The 19,565-nt window shown below is 41.8% G+C and overlaps 1 protein-coding gene across 1 annotated transcript in view; it reads left to right on the forward strand.

The window, feature by feature from the left end:
* Window positions 1–19,565, forward strand: part of LOC141111074 (tyrosine-protein phosphatase non-receptor type 11-like) — a 231,074-nt gene that overhangs the window by 173,326 nt on the left and 38,183 nt on the right. Inside the window, exons 4-9 of the mRNA XM_073603062.1 lie at window positions 278–470; window positions 1,876–1,995; window positions 5,455–5,568; window positions 6,153–6,249; window positions 7,374–7,453; window positions 12,571–12,726. Of these exons, the coding sequence (XP_073459163.1) occupies window positions 278–470; window positions 1,876–1,995; window positions 5,455–5,568; window positions 6,153–6,249; window positions 7,374–7,453; window positions 12,571–12,726 (760 nt within the window). The remainder of the gene's footprint in view (window positions 1–277; window positions 471–1,875; window positions 1,996–5,454; window positions 5,569–6,152; window positions 6,250–7,373; window positions 7,454–12,570; window positions 12,727–19,565) is intronic.

Genomic DNA, 19,565 nt, shown 5'->3' on the forward strand with positions numbered 1-19,565 from the left:
CTTTCGGCTCAAACCAGTCTGGTCATTATTCTCTAACTTCTCTCCTAACTTCTCTCATTAACAAAGCTTTTCCCTCTGCATAACTGCCACTTACTGGATCTGCTTGTTTTTTTTTTTTTTTTTAATCATTCTGAGTAAACTCTTAAGACTGTTTTGTTTAAAATTCCAGGAGATCAGCAGTTACAGAAATACACAAACCAAGCCCGTATGGTACCAACAATCATAAAGCATCTTTTGTACAGCTGTCACTATACTGAAATCTTTACTTTCGGTTTAGGTGGTACCATGGGCATCTTTCCGGACGAGAGGCTGAGAAGCTACTCTTAGAAAAAGGAAAGCCTGGAAGTTTCTTGGTGAGAGAAAGTCAGAGCAAACCAGGGGATTTTGTTTTGTCCGTCCTAACAAGTGAAGAGAAGCTGGAAAATGGAGAGCGGAAATCTCGTGTCACTCATGTCATGATTCGATTCCAGGTATTTGATGAACCTTCCAACCTTACCATCTTAGAGGCAGGGCTTGGCAAAAACTTGAACATTTTTTTTTGTCCTTGCTGTGCCGTTACTAGAGTGTGCTTGGGCGTGTTGGGGAGGTGATCAGGACTGTATTGGAGGTCACCTTGATATGGGCATTTTTTTCACCTTAAAACAAATGGATTTACCTTGTATACTCAAAGATTCAAGCTTTAGGACTCCAACTGTGATTGGTGTCTAATTGACATTCTATATTTATTTCGAGATTTGTGATGACCTGTTTTAAGAAGACTTTTTTCTGTGCTCCACACTGATTCGATTCAAGGGCTTTTTTATTACTTTAGGCTTAGACTGTCCATTGGATCCCAAGCCTTATTTCTTCAAAGCCATGATTTCCATAAACTGCACTATATATGACCGAACGACTGAAACAACTGTATGCAGTTTGGAATAAATAAATACATTTTAAGCCATATTTGCACTCTAGACCTGCAGTTCTGCATGGCTTCACTCACCATTCACAAATGAAGAATAATTCTCTTATTTTTGGATATTTAATTGAATGAGACAAATCATTTCTGGAGATTGTCATACATATTGCTGATTTGTTTAATTCAGCCAGAATTGCAGTCACTTAAAATGTTCACTTGATCTTTCTTTCATGCTCTAAAACATAACATTTTTACATTTTGGTAGAGTATACCACACATACTACAACCGGGCTAAAGCTGAGTTTTCCGACCCATCTAACTCTAAACCTGGCACAAAATGGCCAACGCTTGCCTCTATATTTCATAGTTTTGATAGGAACATTGGACAGTCAAACTAAAAGTTGTTTGGGCACCATGACTACTCCAGTCTAAATGTATATGTAGACCTTTATTAATAGCAGAGTGCTGTACACCAGTAGCTCTCCATGTAAGCAGAAGGTTAAAGGGTACAGATGCCATTTAATGGCTTACTTGGATTATAATAGATGCAGAGTTTAAAGCTTTGCTTTTTCAGTCTGTTAAAAAAAAGTTCCTGTAGTCATGAGATGACCATTGCTAATTTTTCTCAGACTGCCCCAGAGACACCCCCCCCCCCCCCCCCTCAAATAATATATTTTCATGGGAATAGTGATTGGCTATACTAAACATTTTCTATTGCTTACCCCCAAAGAAGCCATTCATAGAAGTTGATGGCCACACTTCTGTCTGCATAGAAATAAATGTGCATGCTTAGGCAATTACGATGTGCATTGTTATGAAGTTATCTTGAGAAAACAAATCCTTCAGTAGCTGGAATATGCTCACACTTCTGATCATCCTCGAAAATCAATTGTCACCTTCAGCTAATAAATATTTATCAACTGTTGAACCTTTTATATAGTCATTTGTTGACCATTATTGATCCCCTCTTTTTTCAGCCGGATGGTAAATATGATGTGGGAGGGGGGGAACGCTTTGATACACTGACCGATCTGTTGGAGCACTACAAGAAGAACCCAATGGTGGAAAGGTCAGGAGCTGTGGTGCATCTTAAGCAGGTAAACAACTCATGATTTTATGTTGCAGTCAATCTAAAGTTTTATATATTTTATTTTCAATAGCAGCCACTTGGAATGTGATTGATTAATTTGGATACACATGCACATATCCTCCAGTTCTTTTTTTTTGTAAATCTTGTTGGATTTTTTAATGTCCCAGTACTAGCATCAGGTGGTATAGCTTTGGCATTGTTTTATGTTACAATAAGGTTTTCTTGAGTGTTAATTATATTCTTTCACTCTTACTTCATACCGACCAGAATTTAATGTAATGGGCTTTATAAACCAAAATGTCATCACAAAAAATGATTTGTTGCCCTCAGAGCCACCAGTTGTATCAGATTCAAATTTTAAGTAGGCATAAAGCAAAAACAAAACCTCACCCCACCAACCTCTTGGCCACCCAGCTACATTAAATTCACAATTATTAAAGCAAGACTTTATGAAAGAATTTCTTCTGTAGACCCCCACAGCATCAGTCGCTTGGAAAAAGCTTAAATCTTGGGTACATGATCCCAGGCGAAAGAGCTCAGCATTATAGGGCCTCGTTTACCATTCATAAAGCTGGATGGGAATACCAGTGAGAAGATGTTATTTTGCACTTTAAAGATGACCTTGCATTAAAATTGCAAGGTCTGCTTTATTAGTTGGGAGTTGGTACCCCCTCCACCATCTCAAATGCTAGAAGCACCCATGAAGAAAACAGTTAATATATTTATATTATTCTCACTTGGGGTGATATCCCGGGGAATGCTGAGCAGTCCAAATCTTGTGCGAAAACACTAGTGCATTGTTCTGTAATGTCACTCTCGAGATTTGGGCTACCTAACATTCCCAGGGATATTGCTCAAGGGATGCTGTCAACCCCCCTGCTACACAAAAGCGGAGGGAAGGAAGGTAAGTGTTTTTGTCTTACGTTTTATTTTAATTATTTTGCAGCAGATCAACATAGGGGGAGGGAGTCCTTACAAATTAAAAAGAGTGTAAAGCTTTATTTGTATTATTCACAAAAAGGATTTGGGGAACTGGAGAAAGTGCAGAGAAGGGCAACCAAACTGATAAGAGGAATGGAGGAGCTCAGCTATGAGGAAAGATTAGAGGAACTGAATTTATTCTCTCTTGAGAAGAGGAGATTAAGGGGGGATATGATCAACATGTATAAATACATGAGTAGTCCATATAGTGAACTTGGTGTAGAGTTCACTTTAACCACTTCAGCCCCGGAAGAATTTACCCCCTTCCTGGCCAGAGCACTTTTTGCGATTTGGCACTGCGTCGCTTTAACTGACAATTACGCGGTCATGCGACGTTGTACCCATACAAAATTGATGTCCTTTTTTTCCTACAAATAGAGCTTTCTTTTGGTGGTATTTGATCGCCTCTGCGGTTTTTAGTTTTTGCGCTATAAACAAAAAAACGTCAGTTTTGAAAAGAAACACAATATTTTGTACTTTTTGCTATAATAAATATCCCCATTTTTTTTGTTAAAAAAAGCCAATTTTTTCTCAGTTTAGGCCGATATGTATTCTTCTACATATTTTTGGTAAAAAAAAAATTGCAATAAGCGTATATTGATTGGTTTGCGCAAAAGTTATAAAATCTACAAAATAGGGGGTAGATTTATTTTTTACTAGTAATGGCAGCGATTTTTTTTTTTTTTATCATGACTGCGACATTATGGCGGACACATCGGACAATTTTGACACATTTTTGGGACCATTGGCATTAATACAGTGATCAATGTTATACAAATGCATTGATTACTGTAAAAATGTCACTGGCAGTGAAGGGGTTAACACTAGGGGGCGATCAAGGGGTTAACTGTGTTCCCTGGGAGGTGATTCTAACTGAAGGGGGGAGGGGACTGACTAGAGGAAGTGACGGATCGTGGTTCCTAGCTAATAGAAACACCCGATCTGTCACTCCTCTCAGAACAGAACAGGGAAGCGTGTGTTTACATACACTCGTCCCTGTTCTGTGTCTCCTGCTCACGATCGCTCGTGGCCGGCGGTCATCGCGATCGTAGGCCACGAGCATCGGCACCCCCGCTGTGCAGCGGGCACGCCTGCTATCCTGACCTCACGAGTCAATGTATAGCTACGACGGCTCGCGCAGGGGAGCCAACCTGCCGCAGTATAACTGCGGCGGCTGGTCAGGAAGCAGTTAAGGTCATCACAGAAGACAAGGGGGCACTGTTTACGTCCTGGAGAAAAAGCAATTTAATCTCCCAAATACGGAAAGGTTTCTTCACAGTAAGAGCTGTGAAAATGTGGAATAGACTCCCTCGATCTGGTTCTGGCCAGCTTTGTATATATTGCTTTAAAAAAAGGCCTGGATTCTTTTCTAAATGTACATAATATAAATGGATACTAACGTTTATAGGTAAAGTTGATTCAGGGAATATCCGATTGCCTCTCGGGGAAGCAGGAAGGAATTTTCTCCCCTACTGGAGCAAATTGTGGATCATGCTTTGCTGGGGTTTTTGCCTTCCTCTAGCTCAATTGTGGTTAATTGTGTATATAGATTGTATGATATTTTTTTTTCCCTTTTTATTGGTTGGACTAGATGGACTTTTTTTTTTTTTTTTCAGCCAGATGAGCTATGTAACTTTGAGTACCCTGGTATACTTGCCTGCTCTGTGCAATGGTTTTGCACAAAGCAACCCCAAACCTCCTCTTCTGGAGTCCCCCGCTGGCACTTTTGGCTCCCCCTTCCATGAGTGACCCATAACAAGCCACTTGCTATAGGGGCACACCAGTGCAGGCTCACTCCCTCCTCACTGGATTTGATGAACAGCAGCAGGAGCCAATGAATACAAGCCAATCTCTGGATGAGGTGGAGATCACGATGGCGTCACCCCTCCTCTCCACCTCGTCCAATCATAGAACACCTTTTATTGAGAAACAAATAAGGCGCTTGGTGAATGACAGCAGTGCCAAGTGAGCAATCTCTTTTGGTCAGTTTTATATAGAACTTGGAAGATCACAGCTATCATTGTAGTAGTACCGACTGCTACAGTGATTTCCAGCTTTCATTGCAGTCTAACGGGTATGAGCAATACCTGCTTACACTGTGCCAATCTGGACAAATGTAAATATGCAATACAAATAATTGCAGGAGTTCAGCTTTAACTTCCCGATTGTGACATCATGATACATGAGACCCAGTGTAAATCCAATTTAATGGATTAATTAGAGAAAGCAGGCAAGAATATCCCATACACACAATATTCTGGTTGTCTCAGTCTGCTGAAATGAATACTATACAGTGAAAACACACACTCCAATTCGGTGATCTAATAATTACAGTCATGTTTTGTGTGCTTGTCCACACCAGCCAAGGTGCCAGATCTACGATTACTGCACAGTCATGTTGTAACTTGAGGGTTCATAAAAACCAGTTGCCCCTTCTTTGACCCTGATCAAATGTTATGTAATTTATACCTTGTATTTGTTTCAGCCATTCAATGCAACGCGAATCAATGCAGCCAACATAGAAACTCGAGTTCGAGAACTGAACAAAATGGCTGACAACACAGAGAAGGCCAAGCAAGGATTCTGGGAGGAGTTTGAGGTACTCTTCTAATGACCTAAACCCAAAAGTATGCTGTATGGAAAAGCCATGAACCTAGTTTGGTATTGTAAGATGTGATCATCCCAAATCTGTATATACAATGAGATAAATTTCTTCCCTGAAATCCTTGTACTGCTCTCCTGATCTGCCATTTGGAATGAATAATTTAAACCAGAATAAAAACTGTTCTAGCTATGAGATGTCAAAGAGCTATAAATATACAGTGAAAAGTGCCAAAGTACCTGACACTTAGAAGAGAATAGCTGGAATGAATGCACAGAAGGCTGTTAACTTGAAGGTGTTCTATATATATGTTATGTGGGTCAGATGGCTGTTTTTGGTGGCCAAGGAAACAGGTGAAGTCTGCATACTGTTTCTTGTAATTATTATTATAATACAGGATTTATATAGTGGCAACAGTTTGCGCAGCGCCTTACAACATAAGTGCAGACAGTACCGTAACAGTAAAATTCGGTACAGGAGGAATCCGAGGGCCCTGCTCGTTAGGGCTTACAATTTAGGATAACTGTGCATACGGGTCTCTTTGTTTTTGCTGTGCCTAGTGATTTTGCCTTTTATTTCAGATGCTGCAGCAGCAAGAATGTAAGCTACTATATCCTCGAAAGGAAGGACAGAGGCTAGAGAACAAGTGCAAGAACAGATACAAGAACATTTTGCCTTGTAAGTATGGAGATGTCCTCTCAGTGGAAAAAAACTAAGACAAATCAATGTACAGTAGCATATTAGAAGCCTGTTTAGGTTATGCCCTCTTTTACCTAAAGATGTATCCAGACCTACCTTTTGAAAGCTTGGACAGCTGCTGTGGAGCAGTGAAACATACTAGTTTACTTGTGTTTTGTAACAGGTCCCATTTGAGGATATAACAAGATCAATGCTGTAGAATAGAATGACACAAAGCAAAAGCTGTTATAAACCTCAGACATGAAAAATAAACAAAGCACGTCCTTCTTTATTGTGTACTTGTCTCAATCCAGAGTAGCAAGTGTCGTTTCTGTCTTCTGCCTCGTTCCCTTCTGACAAGTTTTCCTGACAACAAGAGAATAAGCTTGGTTTCACACGGACTGTCCGATCAGGTCCACCTGTCAGTTTTTCAGGCAGACCTGATTGGACCAACCATAGATTTCTGTCTGCTAAAACATCAGATCGGATGTTGCTAGGTCTTAGCATCACTGGGGTGGTGGACGGAGCCTTAGTACTGTTTGGCACTTGAAGTTGCCTTTTACAGTTGAACCTCAGACAACGAGCATAATCCGTTCCAGGAGTACGCTCGTAATCCAATGTACTCGCATATCAAAGCGAGTTTTCCCATTGACCTCAATGGAAACAAAAATAATTTGTTCTGCATTGACTTCAATGGGATGCAATACCGCATGCGGCCAGAGGCGGGGGGCGCCGGAGAGTCTCGGAAACGGGCGAAAAGCCCTAAACACACCGCGGCTGACCTCGGCAAACGTCGGAAAGACTCCGTTCATGAGCCTTTCTGAGGTTTGCCGAGGTCAACCGAATTGTCCTTGTGCCTTTCTTTGCATTTCTGAACGCCGACGATCGGCCCTGTTCAGCTCCGGCGCCCCCCACCTCAGGCCAAAAGCGGTACTTCACACCACTTTTGGCCAGAATCCTGCTCGTTTTGCGAAACAAAACTTGCAAACCGAGATAGGATTTTTAGAAATACAGTGCTCGTTTTGCGAATTTGTGTGTCAAGTGACAGGCTAACTTTAAATGGAAATTTACTTTTGTGTTTTCAAACAAAAATTAAGTATTGGCTTTTTATCTTTTGTGCATAGTTGACACTACGAGGGTGACATTGAGAGACACGGATGAGAGCATTCCAGGGTCAGATTACATCAATGCAAACTACATTAAGGTAATGTTTGTGAGATCTTGAATACCGTTAATAATTAAAGAAAAGAGTAACTAAGCTGTTGGTGTAGAAGGAAGAAACACAACTGGAATGTAGATGTTAGGCACCAGAAATATGAAACTCCTATGAGGCAGGGAGCTCCCTGTATAAACTAGATCTGAAATCAGTAGCCGAGTTGTTGATGGCAGCTTATAAAATTCCATGTGAGACACCACCATGCTGCTTAGGGTTGTTTCTGTTCTACAGTGCATCTGGAAAGTATTCACAGCTCTTCTGCGGCATTGAAGGTCCCAGTGAGCACAGTAGCCTCCATAATTAGTTAATGGAAGAAGTTTGGAATCACCAGGACTCTTCCTAGAGCGAGCTGGCCGGCCAAACTGAGCATTTGGTGGCGAAGGGCAAGACTTGTACCCGATTGAACATCTCTAGAGAGATTGGGAAACAGCTGTGCACCTACGTTCCCTAACCAACCTGATGGAGCTTGAGAGGTCCTGCAAAGAATGGGAGAAACTGCCCAAAAATAGGTGTGCCAAGCTTGCAGCATCATACTTAAAAAGACTTGAGGCTGTAATTGGTGCCAAAGGTGCATCAACAAACTATTGAGAAAAGGCTGTGAATACTTATGTATAGGGTTGTCCCAATACCACTTTTTTAAGACCGAGTACAAGTACCGATACTTTTTTTTTTTTTTTTTTTTTTTTTAAGTACTCGCCGATACTGATTACCGATACTTTTTTTAATGTCATGTGACAGCTTTCAAAGCACAATACAGATTAGGTGGCACTGATATGCAGCACTGATCAGCACTGATAGGTGGCACTGATTAAGCAGCACTGATAGGATTAGGTGGACCTGATGGGCACTGATATGCAGCATGGATGGCACTGATGGCTGGCCACTGACAGGTGGTTGGCACTGATAGGCGGCACTTATGGGCATTGGGCACTGATAGGTGGCATTTATGGGTACTGATGGGCAGGAACTGAAATGCAGCCAACAATAAATTACATGAGAGGAAAGAAATGCTATGCTGCCTGCGACGCCCATCTTGGTACTTCTTGCACTCGGCCGCATAAAAGCAGCAGCGGACATCTTGTTACACCCAGCCTGAACTATGGCTATAGTGTTCTATCAGCTGCTTTACTAATCCCGGTGATTGACAGCTCAGGACCAGGAAGTGACATCATACAGGTCACTTCCTGGTCCGTGCAAAGGAAGGAGGCTCTTCAGACGTAGGTCTGTCTAGCTCCTGCTGCCCTTCCAAGCAACACCTGCCATGATCGCACCAGGCCCGCAGGTGGGACAGCGGAGCCCGGTGAACATAACGGGATTGAGAGGGGGCTTCACTGCACAATGCGGCAGTTGTGGAAGTGATCAGCGGCTCCACAGCCGCTTGTATTACCTCCACATTCAAAGCCAACCGTTGGCTTTATAAAAATATGCACACTCCCGGCCACTGTATTAAAAACATATCTCTACAGCAGTTAAAAATCTGAATCCCCAGTAAGCAGCTGAGGATCTGAGGATTTTACTGCCCACCCCATCCTGGCGCCGTAAGGCAGCTGCCTTATGATTGCACCCGACCTGCGCTCACAAATGCATGCACTGCATTAGCATTGAAGCAATACAGCATTTTTGCACAAAGGATTTGTGTGTGAGCACTGCAGGGATTGTTTATAGTGTTTTTAATTTGTGCTGCTTTTGGAGTCTCCTAGCTGGCTGCCCCATGGATCTTTTTAACCACTTGTTGTTCTCCTATTTGCACTTGAGTAGTTTATTGTCATTTAAAGAAATGTACTGTATCAGTTGTTTTAAGAACATCCTCGTTGTTTCATCCTCCCAATTAGCAAGCTTTTTTTATTTTAAATTGGGTATTTTTAAGAGTTACAAAAAAGAAAAAAAAAAAAAAACAGATCGAATTGTGGGAATAAATGATACAATCATCCTATATTCAATATCTTCAGATATCCTAGACAAGCAGCCATGCAAAGGTATTGCAGTTGGAATTATATGCAGAAAGGTGAAACGCGTCGCTGAGTACATGAAAGCAATCCTATCGTCAAGTTATTAATTTTGTACATATGACACAGCAGAGTCTTTGTCGCGTTAAACTGAATGTGTAACGTAATATGCCTCCCCCCCCCCCCCCCATCCATTGTAGATAAATTTGCACAAGTTGTTTTTCCCCAAAAAACTGACCAGCATGCTGTAAATTATATGTAACAGCTTTCACTATCTACTCCTTATGCCTCTTATTTTTAAGGCATATGCTGTAGCTTTGTTCTGGGAGGCAGTGGATGCTTTTAGTCCATGGCCCAGATCCTAAGCCAGCATGGTGATTAGTCCTGAGGCCTGGGTGACACCATAAACCCCTTAAAGGCAAAGTCGCATACTGACCTATTCTTTCATATAGGTCCATTTTTTTTTTTTTTTTTCTTTTAGGTGAATGTACGTAGTGACAAGTGGTGGAGCTCGTGGAGAACAAACATTGGATTTTCTGCACTTGTTTTGCACAGACATTTGACCAGCATCCTTCAAATTATATTTAGCTTCCACAATCTACTCCATATGTCAATTTCCTAACACAAAATAGTCCAATGTAAAGACAATTCTAACAGTCCAATGTGCTTTTAAACCACAAATAGTACATACAGTGGATATAAAATGTCTACACACCCCTGTTAAAATGTCAGGTTTCTGTGATGTAAAGAAATGAGACAAAGATAAATAATTTTTCCACCTTTGTGACCTATAAACTGTACAACTCAGTTGAAAAACAAACCGAAATATTTTTAAGGAGGGGGGGGGTAAAAATAAAAAAAAACTAATATAATCTGGTTGCATAAGTGTGCGCACCCTCTTATAACTGGGGATGTAGCTGTGTTCAGAATTAAGCAATCACATTCAAACCCGTGTTAAATAGGAGTCAGTACACACCCGCCATCATTTAAAGGGCCTCTTATTAACCCCATATAAAAGTTCAGCTGTTCTAGTAGGTCTTTCCTGACATTTTCTTAGTCCCATCATACAGCAAAATCCAAGGTCTGCAGAGAGCTTCCAAAGCATCAGAGGGATCTCATTGTTAAAAGGTATCGGTCAGGAGAAGAGTACAAAAGAATTTCCAAGGCATTAAATATACCATGGAACACAATGAAGACAGTAATCATCAAGTTGAGAAAATATGGCACAATAGTGACATTACCAAAAAATGTTACGTCCCTCCAAAATTGATGAAAAGATGAGAAGAAAACTGGTCAGGGAGGCTGCCAAGAGGCCTTACAGCAACATTAAAGGAGCTGCAGGAATATCTGCCAAATACTGGCTGTGTGGTACATGTGACATCAATCTCCCACATTCTTCATATGTCTGGGCTATGGAGTAGAGTGGCAAGATGGAAGCCTTTTCTTACCAAGAAAAATATCCAAGCCCGACTAAATTTTGAAAAAACATATATGAAGTCTCCCAAAAGCATGTGAGAAAATGTGTTTTGTCTAATGAAACCAAGGTTGAACTTTTTGGCCGTAATTCCAAAAGATATGTGTGGCGAAAAAACACTGCAAATCACCAAAAGAACACCATACCCACAGTGAAGCATGGTGGTGGCAGCATCATCCTTTGGGACTGTTTTTTCTTCAGCTGGAACAGGGGTCTTAGTCAAGGTAGAGGAAATTATGAACAGTTCCAAATACCAGCCAATATTGGCACAAAACCTTCAGGCTTCTGCTAGAAAGCTGAACATGGAGAGGAACTTCATCTTTCAGTAACGACCCAAAGCATACATCCAAATCAACAAAGGAATGGCTTCACCAGAAGAAGATTAAAGTTTTGGAATGGCCCAGACCTGAATCTGATTGAAAATCTGTGTGGTGATCTGAAGAGGGCTGTGCACAGGAGATGCCCTCGCAATCTGACAGATTTGGAGGGTTTTTGCAAAGAAGAGTGGGCAAAAATATTGCCAAGTCAAGATGTGCCTTGCTGATAGACTCATACCCCAAAAAGACTGAGTGCTGTAATAAAATCAAAAGGTGCTTCAACAAAGTATTCGTTTAAGGGTGTGCACACTTATGCAACCATATTATTATTTTATTTTTTATTTTTAGTTCCCTCCACCTAAATGATTTCAGTTTGTTGTTCAACTGAGTTGTACAGTTTATAGGCCACAAAGGTGGAAAAAGTTCTGAAATGATCTTTGTCTCATTTTTTTACATCCCAGAAACCTGACATTTTAACAGGGATGTGCAAACTTTTTTATATCCACTGTAGTAACTACAGTATGTAACATTTGTGGTTTAAAAGCACATTGGGCTGTTATTGTCTTTACATATTGGATTATTTTTATGTATTAGGAATTGACATATGGAATAGATGGTGGAAGTTGTTACATATAATTTGCAGGATGCTGGTCAGTTTTTTGAAAACTTTTTTTTTGCAAATTTATGTACAATGGGGGGTGTACAATTGTAAGGTGATTGCGTAGCACTATTTGCGAGTACATTATCTGCTCAGGTGTGGGAGCACATGACAGTGCAGGATGCAGTCAGCACATAATTTATATTGGGAAAGAGTGACTTTTGGTTGATTTATTTGTGCAACAGAAGTTTTAGAATGATATTTTTATTTCGTTAAACCGTACATGTAACCAATTAGCAGGTTTTTGAATACTCGCAGTCTCTGAGATGACCAGGCTATCAGGTTATTTAGATACAGATAGATAGGGGAGCACAGCTTCCTCTTCTCCCCTAAACTACGCAAAGAAATGACAAAGTACTGATTGTTCACTGGCTTTTTCTTGCCTGTTATTGTATTGATACAAGAGCCCCCTGTTAAACATGGTATATTGCTGAGTAGCAATCAAAAGTACCTTTTGTAGCTGAATAAATACATGGCATGAGTTGCAGAAATGTCACAGAATTCTGATTATTTGTGCTTTTTTTTTTAACAAGCATAATATCATTTGGAAATGTAAGAGAAGGGGTGGTAGATGGAATTGTACTATGGTCATGGAGGCAGCATTGATCTAAAGCAGAAAAAAAAAAAAAAAAAAAAAAAATATATATATATATATAATTTCATACATTTTATATTGATTGCCTTCAGTGTGTATTTTTGTCTCTCCGTAGACTGCTCTGGATGATTCCCGAGGAAACCAGCCATATAAAGTCTACATAGCCACACAGGGTTGTCTACAGAACACTGTTTGTGATTTCTGGTCCATGGTGTATCAAGAGAACACTCATGTCATTGTAATGACTACCAAAGAAATGGAGAGGTCAAGGGTAAGCTTGTTAGCCTGTACATGCGTTTCTGTAGGTCACTACAACCTATGTAATGTGGCTGCCTAGTTTTTTCTTCATCTTATAAGAGTCCGAATACCCTGCAAAGTAAACCAAAAATAGGATAATGCTCACTCAAATCAACCTAAAGAGTAAATTACATAAGCGTGGGTGCTTGAACTATAGATTGTGTTTCCTCCTCCGCTTCTGAACCACAACAGGTCAGGTATTTAAAGCAGTAGTAGACTCTTTTTAGAAAAAAAAAATTTCCCCCTGCAAGGCAATATAATAATAATATCATAATGCACTGCATACTAGCACTTTATAAAAAATTTACCTTAAAAACAAAGCCCTCCTGTGGCGCAGTCACCGCTGCAGTGGCTTCCACCTTTTCCTTCCTTCAGTTTGTTCTGCACTCCTGTGACCCGTTTTCAACTGAAGTCTGCTGTTGGCTGGTGATGTCAGTCGGTCCAGGCTCGGGAAAGATCACAACCATATGGTCGGACCTGCCCACATGCCTGGACTGGCACCGCTGTCAGCCTCTCAGCTACTGAGAGCCTGAGCCGGCTGCTCCCACCCCCCTCCACAGCCCAGCGTTTTCCAGTGAGCGCACGCAGGGGGGGGTCTTAACAGAGAGCTCTGCTCAGGAAGCACTGAGAACCGAGTGGTTGGCAGTGTTAGATCACTTGTTTCTCAGTGTTAGAGCCGGCGGGGGACAAATGCAGCTTCGGACTGATGCTGCATCCACCTAGGTAAGTATGATTAAAAAAAAAAGGCATACTTCTCTTTTAAGGACTGCGGTATAGAATAGGGATAAAATCGGGCATGTTGGATCCTAGACTAATCCCACCTTGGCTACCCTGCCAGGAAGCCATCACTGCACAAAACCAATCATATGCAAGGGGTAGGGAATGCCTCGGCTGCTTATGATTGGCTTTGTGCAGTGATGGCTTCCTGGTGGGTTAGCTTGGGTGGGTTCGAACATACCTGAGCTCATCTCTAGTTTAGAATCACTGATACTGGATGCCTTTTACCCGTCCAAATTTTCATGTTCTATGGCAGTAGTAGAAAACTTGAGAGCAGTCTGATCATTTCTGTTCAATCATCACCCCCTACTGGCATGATGTCTATGGCCATCTTAACATCTTGTGTAAAAAGTGTATAGTTTATATTATCAACAGAAACTGTCGTTATTGTTTCCTGTCTGTGTTCTTACAGAGTAGAGAAATCTCTTAAGATAATGAAATGAACTGAGAAGCAGCCTGCCTCTGCCCCCCCTCCCCCCTATATTTGGAATGTGTTGGAAGATTAAAACCTCCATTCCTGTCTGCATGTTCATACAGACCTGTAAGGGTTTTCAATTAGACATTATTCAGAGGCAGTCAGCAAGCGAGAAGGCACCGCTGGGCTTTCTTATTAGTGTAGTCTTGTACCAATTGTTATGAAAAGACACGCTATTAAATGTTTGTAGAATAAAGATGTTACAAGTAATGAAAAAACAATATAAATTATCAGTTTATAAAGACAAACCTAAACTTAAAAAAAAATTATGAAATTGACCAAAGAAAATAAACGTTTCCCTTTTTAAATGCGTCTTATTTTGATGAACAATATAAAAAATTCTCCAGCACCCATCTGATATGTAGTAGTTTTTGTTGTTGTTTTGTTTTGCTTTAACAGAGGATTTTATTGCATATTTGAAAGTAAATATGGAATATTGACAGCTGAGTAAAGTTATATGCATATAGAAAAATTGATTGGAGATCAATACTCACTATTAGTAAACACAACACTGGGTGTTCAATATACCTGTGTGATGTCCCAAAATTTGCAGGCTCACCAATAATAATAAGTGCGGTCTCTGTGCCTAAAATACTATAGAGAGAAACATTTTTTTCAGGGGAAGACTCCCACTGAGAAGAGACACAGGCTGACCATGATGCTTAACCAGTTGCCGACCGCCGCACGACGATGTACGTTGGCAGAATGGCACGGGCAGGCAAAAGGGCTTACAGGTACGTCCTTGCCTTCCCGCGGGCGGGGGGTCCAATCGGACCCCCCCGGTGCCTTTGGCGGTCGGATTCTCGTCGGGGGCGATCAAAGGTGAGGGGGAGGCCACTCATTCGTGGCTCCCCCCTCGCGATCACTCCTGGCGAATGAAATGCTTTCTCGGCTTCTGTATAGTAAACGAAAGCGGAGGAAGTGATGTCATCGCTCCTCGGCTCGGTATTTTCCATTCCGGCACCGAGGAGAGAAGACATCCGAGTGAGTACACATACACACACAGTAGAACACGCCAGACATACTGTACACCCCCTGATCACCTCCCAATCACCCCCCCCCCCATCACACTGACACCAAGCAGTTTTTTTTTTCTGATTACTGCATTGGTGTCAGTTTGTGACAGTTAGTGTGGTAGGGCAGTTAGTATTAGGCCCCCTTTAGGTCTAGGGTACCCCCCTAACCCCCCCAATAAAGTTTTAACCCCTTGATCACTCCCCGTCGCCAGTGTCACTAAGCGATCATTTTTCTGATCGCTGTATTAGTGTCACTGGTGACGCTAGTTAGGGAGCTAAATATTTAGGTTCGCCGTCAGCGTTTTATAGCGACAGGGACCCCCATATACTATCTAATAAATGTTTTAACCCCTTGATTGACCCCTAGTTAACCCTTTCACCAGTGGTCACCGTATAACTGTTACGGATGATGCTGGTTAGTTAGTTTATTTTTTATAGTGTCAGGGCACCCGCCGTTTATTACCGAATAAAGGTTTAGCCCCCTGATCGCCCGGCGGTGATATAACTTAGGTTTTAGGGTCAGATAGGGTCTGCGTCGCCCCAGGCAGTGTCAGGTTAGCGCCAGTACCGCTAACACCCACGCACGCACCGCACACCTCCTTTAGTGGTTTAGTATCTGAACGGATCAATATCTGATCCGATCAGATCTATACTAGCGTCCCCAGCAGTTTAGGGTTCCCAAAAACGCAGTGTTAGCGGGATCAGCCCAGATACCTGCTAGCACCTGCATTTTGCCCCTCCGCCCGGCCCACCCAAGTGCAGTATCGATCGATCACTGGCACTTACAAAACACTAAACACACATAACTGCAGCGTCAGGCCTGATCCCTGCGATCGCTAACAGTTTTTATGGTAGCGTTTTGGTGAACTGGCAAGCACCAGCCCCAGGCAGCGTCAGGTTAGTGCCAGTAGCGCTAACACCCACGCACGCACCGTACACCTCCCTTAGTGGTATAGTATCTGAACGGATCAATATCTGATCCGATCAGATCTATACTAGTGTCCCCAGCAGTTTAGGGTTCCCAAAAACGCAGTGTTAGCAGGATCAGCCCAGATACCTGCTAGCACCTGCGTTTTGCCCCTCCGCCCGGCCCAGCCCAGCCCAGCCAAGTGCAGTATCGATCGATCACTGTCACAAAACACTAAACGCATAACTGCAGCGTTCGCAGAGTCAGGCCTGATCCCTGCGATCGCTAACAGTTTTTTTGGTAGCGTTTTGGTGAACTGGCAAGCACCAGCGGCCTAGTTCACCCCCCTCGTAGTCAAACCAGCACTGCAGTAACACTTGGTGACGTGGCGAGTCCCATAAGTGCAGTTCAAGCTGGTGAGGTGGCAAGCACAAGTAGTGTCCCGCTGCCACCAAGAAGAAGACAAACACAGGCCCGTCGTGCCCATAGTGCCCTTCCTGCTGCAATCGCCAATCCTAATTGGGAACCCACCACTTCTGCAGCACCCGTACTTCCCCCATTCACATCCCCAACCAAATGCAGTCGGCTGCATTAGAGGCATTTTCTTTATGTCCTCCCGAGTACCCCTACCCAGCGAACCCCCCCAAAAAAGATGTTGTGTCTGCAGCAAGCGCGGATATAGGCGTGACACCCGCTATTATTGTCCCTCCTGTCCTGACAATCCTGGTCTTTGCATTGGTGAATGTTTTGAACGCTACCATTCACTAGTTGAGTATTAGCGTAGCGTACAGCATTGCACAGACTAGGCGCACTTTTCACAGGGTCTCCCAAGACGCCAACGCATTTTGAGAGACCCGAACCTGGAACCGGTTACAGTTACAAAAGTTACAGCTACTTAAAAAAAAAAAAAAAAAAAAATATATGAATTAAAAAAAAAAATAGTTGTCGCTTTATTGTTCTCTTTATTCTCTCTCTATTGTTCTGCTCTTTTTTACTGTATTCTATTCTGCAATGTTTTATTGTTATTATGTTTTATCATGTTTGCTTTTCAGGTATGCAATTTGTTATACTTTACCGTTTACTGTGTTTTATTGTTAACCATTTTTTTGTCTTCAGGTACGCCATTCAGCTGAAGCGCGGATTTATTTATCTTGACAGCAACAGCGTTTGCTCCCACGATATATAAAGCCGTGACTCCAGCAGAGGTGATATATGCCGAAGCATGGGGGCAGCAGGGGTGGAGGAGCAATTTGCTCCTACCTTTTGCGAGAGGATGCCCCCATGCTTCGGCATATATAAATGGTGCGTGTATGCCCATCATTAGAAGTGGGTGGATGAAGGGAGGTATTCTAATGGTGGGCATCCCCACCGATCAATCTCTTTTTTTCGTTCAGCCCACAGGCTGCATGAAAAGAAAAGATTACAATATATGCCCAACAAGGACCAGCAACGTACTGGTATGATGCTGGACTTTGAGTGGTTATACCAGAATGATGCCTGCAGGTTTAGGTATCATCTTGGTATCATTCTTTTCAGCCAGCGGTCGGCTAATTAGCCTCTAGACTGCTTTTACAAGCAGTGGGAGGGAATGCCCCCCCACCGTCTTCCATGTTTTCCTCTGGCTCTCCTGTCCCAACAGGGAACCTGAGAATGCAGCCGGTGATTCCGCCAGCTGACCATAGAGCTGATCAGAGACCAGAGTGGCTCCAAACATCTCTATAGCCTAAGAAACCGGAAGCTACGAGCATTTCATGACTTCGCCGGATGTAAACAGCGCCATTGGGAAATTGGGAAAGCATTTTATCACACCGATCTTGGTGTGGTCAGATGCTTTGAGGGCAGAGGAGAGATCTAGGGTCTAATAGACCCCATTTTTTTCAAAAAAGAGTACCTGTCACTACCTATTGCTATCATAGGGGATATTTACATTCCCTGAGATAACAATAAAAATGATTAAAAAAAAAAAAAAAAATGAAAGGAACAGTTTAAATATAAGATAAAAAAGCAAAAAAATAATAAAGGAAAAAAAAAAAAGCACCCCTGTCCCCCCTGCTCTCGCGCAAAGGCGAACGCAAGCGTCGGTCTGGCGTCAAATGTAAACAGCAATTGCACCATGCATGTGAGGTGTCACCGCGAACGTCAGATCAAGGGCAGTAATTTTAGCAGTAGACCTGCTCTGTAAATCTAAAGTGGTAACCTGTAAAGGCTTTTAAAGGCTTTTCAAAATGTATTTAGTTTGTCGCCACTCCACGTTTGTGCGCAGTTTTAAAGCATGTCATGTTTGGTATCCATGTACTCGGCCTAAGATCGTCTTTTTTATTTCATCAAACATTTGGGCAATATAGTGTGTTTTAGTGCATTCAAATTTTAAAAAGTGTGTTTTTTCCCCCCCCCAAAAAATGCGTTTGAAAAATCTCTGTGCAAATACTGTGTGAAAAAAAAATGAAAAAATGTTTGGGGGTTCAAAGTAATTTTCTTGTAAAAAAAAATGTTTTTCATGTAAACAAAAAGTGTCAGAAAGGGCTTTGTCTTCAAGTGGTTAGAAGAATGGGTGATGTGTGACATAAGCTTCTAAATGTTGTGCATAAAATGCCAGGACAGTTCAACCCCCCCCCCCAAATGACCCCATTTTGGAAAGTAGACACCCCAAGCTATTTGCTAAGAGCTAATGTCGAGTCCATGGAATATTTTATATTGTGACACAAGTTGCGGGAAAAAGTGAGTATTTTGCAGACCTCACTTTTTGTCACAAAGTTTTGAAAATTCAAAACTGAAAAAAAATTTTTTCTTGTCATTCTTCATTTTCAAAAACAAATGAGAGCTGCAAAATACTCACCATGCCTCTCAGCAAATAGCTTGGGGTGTCTACTTTCCAAAATGGGGTCATTTGGGGGGGTTTTGTGCCACCTGGGCATTCCATGACCTCTGAAACTGTGATAGGCAGTGAAGAGTGAAATCAAAAAGTTACGCCCTTAGAAATCCTGAAGGCGGTGATTGGTTTTCGGGGCCCCGTACGCGGCTAGGCTCCCAAAAAGTCCCACACATGTGGTATCCCCGTAATCAGGAAAAGCAGCTGAATGTATTTTGGGGTGCAATTCCACATATGCCCATGGCCTGTGTGAGCAATATATCATTTAGTGACAACTTTTTGTAAATTTTTTTTTTTTTTGGCATTATTCAATCACTTGGGACAAAAAAAATTAATATTCAGTGGGCTCAACATGCCTCTTAGCAATTTCCTTGGGGTGTCTACTTTCCAAAATGGGGTCATTGGGGGGGGGGGGGTTGTACTGCCCTGCCATTTTAGCACATCAAGAAATGACATAGGCAGTCATAAATTAAAGGCTGTGTAAATTCCAGAAAATGTACCCTAGTTTGTAGGCGCTATAACTTTTGCGCAAACCAATAAATATATACACTTATTGACATTTTTTTTACCAAAGACATGTGGCCGAATACATTTTGGCCTAAATGTATGACTAAAATTGAGTTTATTGGCTTTTTTTTTATAACAAAAAGTAGAAAATATCATTTTTTTTTTTTCAAAATTTTCGGTCTTTTTCCGTTTATAGAGCAAAAAATAAAAACGGCAGAGGTGATCAAATACCATCAAAAGAAATCTCTATTTGTGGGAAGAA

The sequence above is a fragment of the Aquarana catesbeiana genome, linkage group LG10 (assembly GCF_042186555.1).
Source record: "Aquarana catesbeiana isolate 2022-GZ linkage group LG10, ASM4218655v1, whole genome shotgun sequence".
NCBI classification, from domain to species: domain Eukaryota; kingdom Metazoa; phylum Chordata; class Amphibia; order Anura; family Ranidae; genus Aquarana; species Aquarana catesbeiana.